The sequence below is a fragment of the Melitaea cinxia genome, chromosome 13 (genome assembly GCF_905220565.1).
Source record: "Melitaea cinxia chromosome 13, ilMelCinx1.1, whole genome shotgun sequence".
Lineage (NCBI taxonomy): Eukaryota > Metazoa > Arthropoda > Insecta > Lepidoptera > Nymphalidae > Melitaea > Melitaea cinxia.
The window spans coordinates 15,736,083-15,747,355 of record NC_059406.1 but is presented as its reverse complement, the minus strand read 5'-3'; the positions used below and the strand labels follow the sequence as shown (position 1 = coordinate 15,747,355).

Genomic DNA, 11,273 nt, shown 5'->3' with positions numbered 1-11,273 from the left:
ATTATATGTCCTATTTTATATTTACCTATGGCAGCACTACTTCAATTAGACTTCATTTACTCAGAATATAAAGTTACGTAAAACTAAGTTTCATACCACATACGTAATAAGGATTAAAGTTCTTTAAAGCTATTCTCGCCATTCGTTTATTGTCAAACATGATGGCGGTTACATCATTTCAGTTGTATTTTTTATAACTCTACTCTATAAGACTACCGGTCAAGGCTATTTTAATTTTAATAAAATTATAGATTTACTTATTTTCATATTTTTTTTATAAAGAATAAAGGTTTTATTGAGGTATGCCGATAGCAGGATATCCTGTTCAATATCTGTAACAGGCCGTCTGGAGAAGTACCTCTACCTTACAGAAGATCACAGCTAAATAACACTGCTCTGAAGTGGTGCTGTGTACCTGTTGTAAGTAAGGTGCCCAGAACTAATGGGGAGATTCGCGGATAGGATTGGCAACGCGCTTGATTCTGGTGTTACAGAAGCTAAGGTAACTACATAACATCATGAGGGCCGTAGGTACAAATATTTGCCAACCCAATTGTGCAAAAAAAAACTTTACACTGAACGGTGTGCATTAAGGTATTATTCAGGTAGAACACACCAGATCTATTTTGCCAGATATTTCGAAAGAAAAAAATCGAATTTCGAAAGACTGGGGAAGTACCTCAACTTTAGAGAAGATCTAGAAGAAGAAGAAGGTAGCTAGGACTTCTCCTTCTTTCAATGTTACAATAATTAAAAATGTATATATTCAATTTAACAAAACGAGCCCTAAAAAAGAAATAGTTTTTAGACACTTCTAAAAAACCTAATATTCTTAATTGCTATTTCCTTATAACGCAAAATTATTTTGATATTTACTTAAAGTTAAGAAATTTAAAAGCAATTACTAATTTATTTCATCGTTCATCATCATTTCAGCCTATCGCAGTCCACTGCTGGACATAGGCCTCCACAAGTTTGCGCCAAAAATGGCGTGAACTCATGTTTCACACTTTTACAAAAATAATAATTTTTTTTAAAGTTTTTATTTGTAAAATGACGATTCGAAAGTGCTCTTGGAGCCTATTTGAATAAAGCTATTTTTGATTGATTGATTGATTGATTGTGTTCATGTGTGTTCAGTGGCGTGAACACATGAGTTCTAATTTATATAATTATTTAAAAAAAAATATTTAAATTATACACTATATATTTTTAAGAATATTTGAAAAAATATTTTTTCATTTCGTGTAGTCTGGACCTATTACATGTCAAAGTTAGAAATACGTAATGTAACAAAAATCATATATATTAAAACGCTAACGTTAAGATGTTTGCCTCCCTTTTTAGAAAAAAACTTCACAATTACTCCACATAAATTATATTTCATTTTATAAATAATTACTTGCTCTACTGGCATCCACAACTAAAAAAAATATTATTGTAAATTAATTAATTATTAAAATTATATATATGACGGTTTTAATTTTGAAACAACGTCAACAAGATCGACGGTCGGTAATTTTTTTACTTCTTTAGTGCGAATTATTCGCACGGGTATTGCTAGTGCTATGCCAGGAATGCTTGGCGGAAACCCTATTCCGGGTTTCAAATGAAGTTGTCCTTCTCCCTGGACCCTGATGATTTTGAGCCAGGTTTATCCCTCGGTCGCCTCTTACGACCCCCATGGGAAGAAAGTGGGTGGTGCTATTCTACTCAACCTGAAAGACTCCTGCAGCCGAACTGGCTCCACACGTATCGACTCGTCGTTCCTGTAGGCCTAGTCAGTGAGGTCGAGAGGGAGCCGCAGAACTTAGCTAACTCTGCGTTTTTCTGAAGAGTGTCCTAGGCGACACAGTGGCTGTCTGATACTGTCTAAATCGTCTGCAATAGACGGACTAAGGCCAATGACGATATTGCTAGTTGATTATAGGCAAGTAGTTAAGATAACCCAATATATAAAAAACATGAATTTTAATGAAAGATTACGAGACCAAACTTTGGCCGGCATTCGCAAATTTTCAACTGATAGGTACTAAAAAATTGTATTCTTCGTGGTAACGAAAAAGGGCGTGATGAAAAATGCATATTTTTCAAGGATTTAAGAGCCATTTCACAATTTTACGCTCTGCAAGTTTAGGTAAATTTGGTCGCATCGCGCGAGTCGTACGAGCTGCGCGATCTTTGTGCTTGTAAATATAGTGTGACAACCAAAAGACCATCATGATCATTTTCTAATATATAATAAAAATTAATAACTATGGTATAAAATGTTTTTTATATAATTAATTTGTTAAAAATTTCAAGTATGTTATATAACAACAGTTAATAAATTTAAAATAAAAATAAAAAATCAATTTTATGAAACAATTTTTTTTAAATTGATTTAGTTTTTTCAGTTTACGAATGAATCTAATATTTACGATATGAATAAAATAGCTGTACGCAAATGAATACGGTTCGCTTAAATGATGATGAAATATCTATGCGTACAATCTGGATCAAGTATGAACATATACTCGCCGGTAATTAACGGTACACGCTTAGAATATAGACCAAGAGATATGCACAAGCACAACTCACCTTGCGCAGCAGGAACGGAAGACGGAGTGGTTCTCGTTGGCTTTGTTGCGACTAAAAGGATCTATGCTGGCCAGCCACGGTTTTCTGCATTAATCGTCCACAAATCATGCCACACACAAACTTTCGCAAGATGCAGTATTCGGAACAGTGAAGCTTTTTTGATTTCAACGGAAGCAATAGCGATGCGTACGGTTAGACGACAGCTGTTCTTGTTCTTGGCCGCCGCGGGCGCTGCTTTCTTTGGGAGGTTGGCTTGCGCATGCGCGCCGGTGATCCGGGCGCTCTCATTGGTCAAATAACAAGCGTGTACCGTTTAAAATGAAATTAAGACATTTCATTGGTTAAGTAAACGAGCGCGCGGAAAGTTAAAAATTATAAACATTTGCACGTTAAAAACGGAACATTCCGCCCACCAAAATACCAATGGGATTTTCCCGAAATTTGATTGAAAAAAGGTAATAAATTAAACTACGTTTGACTTACGATACTAATCTTAAAATTAAGAAACTAAACTACGTTTGTTAAGAAATATTGTTATTCGGTTGGCAGAGGGCACAATTTAACTAAAGGTCTCTTAATTATGTGATCTCTAGTTTTTAAAGTAGCTACTCGAATCACTCCATCAGGCCCAGGGTGTAAGGAGACTACTCGTCCTAATGCCCATTGGAGTGGAGGTCGATTATCATCCTTAATAAGCACGATCGAATTTACGGTTAATTGTTTTGAGTCCTTAGTCCATTTTGCCCGCTGAGTTAACGCGTGTAGATATTCGTGTTTCCAACGTTTCCAAAATTGCTGTTGGAACGATTGAATCAGTTGCCATCGGCTTAGACGATTAAGATTAACATTAGAGTAATCTGGATCGGGAACCGCCGTAAGAGGTTCCAGCGTCAAGAAATGACCAGGTGTAAGAACGTTCAAATCGTTAGGGTCAGAGCTTAATGGATACAAGGGTCTGGAGTTTAAAATCAATTCGATTTGAGTGAAGAGCGTGGTAAGCTCCTCGAAGGTTAGAGTTTGATCACCAACAATCCGATATAAATGACTTTTCGCGGCTTTCACTTGAATTTCCCATACTCCACCGAAATGTGGAGAAGATGGGGGGTTACATTTAAATGCAATCCGTTCTGAGTTCGTTGCTAGCTCCATGCATGATAAGAGTTGCGAGGCTGCACCGACGAAGTTTGTGCCGCAATCTGAATGTATGACGTTACAACGGCCCCGACGGGAGACAAAACGACGCAACGCAGCGATGAAACCGTCAGTCGATAAAGTGGACACTACTTCAAGGTGTACAGCTTTGGTGCTCAGACAGACGAATAAACATAAGTAAGCCTTATCGATTTTAGCACCGCGATGGATACCCAGTTTGATCCGGAAGGGACCCGCAAAATCCACCCCAACTTGAGAGAACGCTTTTGCCTGGTTGACGCGGAAGGCGGGAAGGTCGCTCATAAACGGTTGCAATGGTTGAGGACGGAGACGATAGCATCGCATACACTTCGAGAGGTGTTGACGCACGGCACGCTTAGCCGCCAGAATCCAGAACTGCTGTAAGATCAGGTAGTGCGTGGTGTTCAGACCGGGATGAAGATTCTTCCGATGAATGGATTCGATTACTGCTGTGGTGAGCACACATTTCCTAGGCAGCAATGCCGGGTGCTTGTGTTCGAATTCAAGACCAGAGCGAGCCAGCCGTCCGCCCACCCTGAGAATACCTTGATCATCCAGGAAAGGATTTAACTTACGGAAGTTGCGAGGCAACTGTTTTCGCAACTTCAGATTTGATATAATGTCAAAGAAAAAACGGTTCTGGAAATGTTTGACGATCATCAGGAGAGCACGATGATATTCGACGTCCGTTATGACAAGACTCTCAGGTCGTGGACCATCAACGCACGAGTTAACGCGAAATCTACGGATATACGCTACGATCCGACAAATTTTATCAAAGGATGAATACTTCTCGAACAGGTGATCAATTGTGGACGTTTTCGAAGTGGTCTCGGTTTGATTAGCGATGAGAACGTTACTACGTTGTTCGGGAATTACAACGTCCTCCTGCGTCTGACATTTAGATATGTCTGTTGGCCATTCAGACTGTGGTTGAGAGAGCCACTCGGGGCCCGCCCACCATAGCGTGTTGGTTAATAGTTCCGTTGGCAGCTGTCCTCGAGAGCAAATGTCAGCTGGATTGGTCGCAGAGGGCACATGCCTCCAACATTCGGTAGGAACTGTGTCCTGGATGTGACTGACACGATTTGCGACAAAAGTTACCCATCGCGAAGAAGGGGACCGCAGCCAAGCTAAGGTAACGGTGGAATCGCTCCACAGATAAGTGTTGTGGATGGGAATCCGCAATGTCTCCTTGACGAATTTCATGAGGTCGGCTAGTAGAACCGCAGCACACAGCTCCAGCCGTGGCAACGACTGCCTCTTCAAAGGCGCGACGCGAGCTCGTGCACAAACAAGGAAGAGGCGAATGGAACCGTCAGATTCGGTGACACGTAGATAAATGACGGCGCCGTACGCAAGTTCAGAGCTGTCACAGAACCCATGCAGCTGATACGATCGAGCGCCTTCGATAACGAACCCGCGAGGAACCTTAAGTTCTCTGATTTGTGGAAGTTGTTGGGAAAAGTTGTTCCATTGTGCAACAATTTCCGGTGGGGGAGTATCATCCCACGAAACGCCGAGGATCCAAAGGTTTTGGATTAAGCACTTGGCTTGAATTATTAGAGGCGACAGAAATCCCAAAGGATCGAAGACCCTGGCTACCTCACTCAGAATCGTTCACTTGGTACAAGGTTGATTTGACGGTTGGACGTTAAAAACAAATGAATCTGAGCCAGGCTCCCATTTCAGCCCAAGAACTTTCACGGTTGTGTCTTCGGCTTGGTTAAAAGTAATAGCTTCCGAAAGACACGCTTCTGAGGGAAGGTCACTTAGAAGCTCAGGTCGATTGCTCACCCATTTGCGTAGCTCAAAGCGCCCGCGAGTGAGAAGAGCGATGACTTGCGATTTGATATCGCAGGCATCTTCCAGCGTTGAACTTCCGGTTACGATGTCATCGATATAAATATCGGAAGTTAAAACGGCTTTAGCCTTAGGGTAATGATGACCCTCGTCATTGGCCAGCTGCTGGATGGTGCGACATGCCAGAAACGGGGAAGAAGATACTCCGTAGGTGACGGTATTTAAAATGTATTCTTGGAGAGGCTCATCTGGGTGAGCCCGCCAGAAAATGCGCTGGTACTCACGGTGATGAGGAGCTACGTTAATTTGGCGGTACATTTGGCGCACATCCGCCATAAAGACGACTTTGTGTTCCCGGTAATGGAGAAGAATCTCCACAATGTTGGATTGCAACTTTGGACCTACAAGTTGCGAATCGTTAAGCGATTTTGAATTCGCGTCCTTAGCAGAGGCATCGAACACCACGCGGAGTTTCGTCGTGGAGCTGTCGGGACGCAAGACGCAGTGGTGCGGTATGTAGTACTTGCCTAAGCCCATGTGCTTAGCAGGTACCAGAGTCATGTGACCACTTTCGATGTAGTCAGTCATGAAATCGGTGTACTGTTGTTTTAACAATTGATCACGAGACAACCGCTTCTCAATGGCATGGAAGCGCCTTAAGGCTATCGCTCGAGAGCCTTCAAAAAGAGGCTCCGAGTTGTTCTTGAAAGGAAGAACGACGTGATACCTTCCGGTCTCGTCACGGTAGTGGTTATGAGTGAAAATATTTTCACAAACTTGCTCATCTGGGGTTAATCGAGAAGATTGTGGAACGTTATCGATTTCCCAGAAACGCTGAACCATTTTATTTAAGCTCTCATCCATGCTAGGAGGTGCTAATCCCATCAAACATGAAAGAGAGGATGCGAGTCGCGACTTCCCTAGGAGAAGCCATCCGAAAACTGAATTCAGTGCTTGCGGTCGAGACCCATTACCCTTCAAACGCTGCTCGAGCAACGATTCAGCGAAAACGTCGGCATTTAACAAGACGTCGATTGGACCAGGGATGTCAAAACCAGGATCTGCTAACGGTAATGTCTTGACATCATTCCATCCATCCGTATTGAGTCTTGCGATGGGTTGATCTCCGCAGATGTTCGGTATGACGAGCATCTCGAGATGAAATCTAACGTTGTCATTAGTGCCGAGGTCGCACGTCACGACGCCATTGACTGAGGCAGGAGCACCCCCCAAGCCATGTACCTCGGCGCAGACGGCTCTAGGCTTGAGCCCAAGTCGCTTAGCGGCGTGTGCTGTCAGAAAATTATTTTGACTACCCGTGTCAAACAACGCTCGGAATGTATGAAATTCACCACTTGTGTCACGAATTTGAACCATGGCAGTGGCCAGTAACACGGTCGTGTTCGCGGACGGGTTAGATGAAGTAAAAGATTTCTTAGCCACTAGGGCTACCGATTGCGAATGATCGCGCGCGGCGTTAGGGTCGTTCCCCACTTGGTCTCGATGTAGTAGAGTGTGATGTTTACGATGACATTTTCGACACGAAAATATCGATGTGCACTCTCGCACCGAGTGAGACGAGTTGAGACAATTGTAGCACCATTTCCGTTCGCCAGCTACAGCCATGCGCTCGTCCCCGGATTTAGACAAGAAATCTTTACAAGCCGTTATGTGGTGTTCTGCACTGCAGTATGAACACTTACGAATAAGTTTGGAGGTTGTCGCAACACGAGTTGGTTTGCCCTCTTGTTTGTCACCAACCTTCTTCTTAGACATGTCGGCGGTGGGGGCGACAAGCGAATGCTCGACGGTGGGGGCGACAAGCGAATGCGTGACGGTAGGTCGCTTCGATTTTTGAAAGGCACCTGATGCTTCCTTGCTAACTTGTGAAGTTTTAGTAGTAACGGCGGAGAAGTGCGTGTCGCGTATCAGCGCTTCACTCTTAGAGTGTAAAAACGCCCTTATATGTTGATATTGTGGCAGCTCGATGTCGATGTGCCTTTCCTCAAACTCGCGTCTCAGTTTAGTATCTAGTTTCGATAAAATATTGTAACAAAGCACGAAGTCCCAGTGCTCGGTAGGTAACTTCAACTTTTTCAAAATAGTCAAGTTTTCATCTATTGTATTTAACGCATGTCGGAAATCTTGAGCGTGTGAAGTTTTGAAATTTACTTCCAAAATATCGCGCCAGCACGCAAATGCCAATTCACGTTTATCTTCATAGCGGGACTTGAGAGCATCATATGCACTTATATAATGTTCACCAGCGACCGGAAACGTTCTAATTAACGATAACGCATCACCACGTAACACCGACACCAAATAATGAAATTTCTCGATATCACTTAGAATTGTTGATCGATGAATCAACGCATCATAAGTCGCGATAAATTCAGGCCATTCCTTGATAGCACCAGAAAATACCGGAAGTGAAATTTTCGGTAAACGCATATTGCTCTGCGCACCCATGAACGAATCACGCCTCGCATTATTTAATTCTTGCGACGAACCCTGTTGATATTTACGTTGAATTGCAACGACCCGAAAGTACATTTCATCGAAATTCTCCTGGATCTCGGTATCTACATCATCGGCTTCCTCGTTTAAAAGGTCCAAAATGATGAAGTGTGCCTCTTGAAAACTATCCGCGATGTTTTTTATTTCCTGACAATATGAGAGAAATAACTCGGTCTGTGATGCATCGGTTTCGATTAACTTCCCCACCTCGAGAGCCTTCGTAATACGATTATACGCGATAGTTCGTTTACGTCGCAAACTAGGCAAATTACTAACAGTATAATTCGTCTCCGTACACCGTTTGAATCCAGGTTTAGATTTACGTCGTGCTAGGTAAGACATCGTTAACGATTAAACAATAAACAATTTTCACTGAATTCAAAACGCCTTTTATTAAAACTAAACGGTTATTGAGAATATTATACTATATTAGCTGAGCCCGCAACTTCGTTAAGGTGGAGAAAAAAAAAATAATAATAATATTTTAGTTTGCAAAATTACCAAATAAATAAATAAATTTCCAAAGTAAAAATAGCCTAAGTTATTCCTTCTAAAATCGGTCCAGCCGTTTAAGAGATATCCAATTTTATTTATTTCTATAGATTATTCAAATAACAACAATCACGCTATCCGTGGTCGTAGGTAAGCAACAACCATCGATGGTCGTAGTTAAAGCGACAACTATAATATTGAACACCTTACACAAGGTTATTAACTAAAATGAACCTTATTACAACTCAGAACGGTTTGCCATATATACATATTTAGAAATAAAATTATTTTTTATAAACTGATAATAAGTATAAGTTTTATTTTTACTTTATATATGTAGTTAACGTTAATATCAATACAATGCAACAAGATATTTTGCTTATAAATGTTAAAGTTAAAATGAAGTTATTTATAAAATTTATTTATTACGGTATGTTGGGCGATCGACGTAACTAGTCGTGTAGTATTCAACTTAACACAGAAATTAAGGTACGATATAATTTGCAATATTGTTATTGCAAATGGTAAAAACGGTAAATAATTTTGTGTTAATTGATAATAAACGACTCGATGTTCTAGGTAGGTATATTTCAACAGAGATCGCGATCGGTTAGAGCGGTAAGTAAGCGGTAAGAAAAAATTAAATTTTTGACGGTAGATATATGTGGGCGTTAGCGGACAGAATGGAACAAAGAATTTTTTCGTAATTGTTAAATATTTTTACGTTATGGTATGTTTATGATTTATGTAAGTACAATAAACGATAGAAAAATGTTATTTTCGTTACAATCACGAACTTAAACTGGTATTTTGGCTGACCGAATATATCCAAAAGTCCCGGGTTTCGGCACCAAAAAGATGTACGCAAATGAATACGGTTCGCTTAAATGATGATGAAATATCTATGCGTACAATCTGGATCAAGTATGAACATATACTCGCCGGTAATTAACGGTACACGCTTAGAATATAGACCAAGAGATATGCACAAGCACAACTCACCTTGCGCAGCAGGAACGGAAGACGGAGTGGTTCTCGTTGGCTTTGTTGCGACTAAAAGGATCTATGCTGGCCAGCCACGGTTTTCTGCATTAATCGTCCACAAATCATGCCACACACAAACTTTCGCAAGATGCAGTATTCGGAACAGTGAAGCTTTTTTGATTTCAACGGAAGCAATAGCGATGCGTACGGTTAGACGACAGCTGTTCTTGTTCTTGGCCGCCGCGGGCGCTGCTTTCTTTGGGAGGTTGGCTTGCGCATGCGCGCCGGTGATCCGGGCGCTCTCATTGGTCAAATAACAAGCGTGTACCGTTTAAAATGAAATTAAGACATTTCATTGGTTAAGTAAACGAGCGCGCGGAAAGTTAAAAATTATAAACATTTGCACGTTAAAAACGGAACAATAGCATTTTATGACATCGACACCGACAAACATATTAATTAACAAATAACAAGACAAACAGATTGAAATGCCTATTTGTATTGATAGTGTGAGAAAAGAAAATTAAATTATACATTTGTTTACAGAAATTATCATTATATTAATTTACAGTCATTTTCGTAATATGTTTATTTTATTTATATTTTATTATGAAAGTATCAAATGCGTTTTATCCGCTATAACAACAGGCGCTTGGCGCGTGTGAGCGAAAGAGACGGCTGCGCAGAATTTGGCGTGGACCTTCCCACTAAGAGCGCTGGCGCTCGACTGATTTACCGGGCTTGATGCGTGGTAATATATACTATCTTTTTATTATTTAATATAAAATGTATTAAAAATAATTACATTTTTAAATTATTTTTTTTGTATTCCTTAATGATGTAAGTTTACTTTGATGAAGATAGTTCGTTAAAATTTTTTAGCTTTCTAAGAGAAATATCGCTTTTAAAATTGTACTTATTTGGAAAATATTCGTAACTTTAAATTTTTTTTATCGTTTAATAGAGATACAAATGGAATAAAAATCTATGATAGTGAGCAACAAAATTATATTCCACATATTATGATATTTTTTTAAAATGGTTTCAACGTAGAGGTTATTGAAAAGTAGGACTTCAAAGTATACATTGCGACCGTTTACCTAGGGAGGAGGCTGATGAAAAGGTTAATAATTTTATACACATAATATAAATCAAAATTCTGATCCGACTATGGACTAAAACAAAGGTTGCTTTATTATATTTCAAGAATATAAATTACATTATTGCATCCAACACTGAGATTAACGATGTCTTAATATTACAATTTCGCGGATTGTTACCGATTTTTGTGAAATGGCTCTTAACAATAACATGATGGACAATATCCAATAAAACACACTCAAACAGTGTATTGTACCCAGTATATAAGTGTATAATCTATGGTATTGTACTACGCTCTAAATCTTCTTCATAGTAGCAACTAGCAATGACACCTGCCGACCAAACAGACAATTAAATGTCATGATATTTACACTGACATCTGACGTTGTGAATATATCAAGTTGTATTACAAAAGCACGAGCCCATTTTACAGCCGCTCTCAGACAATTTGTTTACCATTAAAGAAAAATATTCTCAAATAATTATCATTGATAAGATCGGTTTGTAAGTTTGTTCATAGTAATTTTCTCTCGTGTCTTTTTTAGAATCTACAATAAAGTAATATGAACTAATATGAAAAAAAAAAAACTATTTTGAACTTGAGCGAGAAAATTTGTACCAAA

General features: G+C 39.9%; 1 protein-coding gene across 1 annotated transcript; it reads right to left on the bottom strand.

Moving 5' to 3' along the window:
- Positions 1 to 3,114: 3,114 nt before the first annotated feature.
- Positions 3,115 to 8,415, bottom strand: LOC123658952. Its single transcript, XM_045594243.1, has 2 exons — positions 5,551 to 8,415; positions 3,115 to 5,358 (listed from the first exon to the last, which is right to left on the bottom strand). The coding sequence occupies exons 1-2, from the start codon at positions 8,413 to 8,415 to the stop codon at positions 3,115 to 3,117; spliced, it is 5,109 nt and encodes a 1,702-aa protein (XP_045450199.1).
- Positions 8,416 to 11,273: the final 2,858 nt, after the last annotated feature.

Coding starts and splice junctions, on each gene's coding strand:
- LOC123658952 (XM_045594243.1), bottom strand. CDS start 8,415: ATGTCTTACCTAGCACGACGTAAATCTAAACCTGGATTCAAACGGTGT. Junction 5,359..5,550: donor GCTTTGAGCTACGCAAATGG/GTGAGCAATCGA, acceptor ATTCTGAGTGAG/GTAGCCAGGGTCTTCGATCC.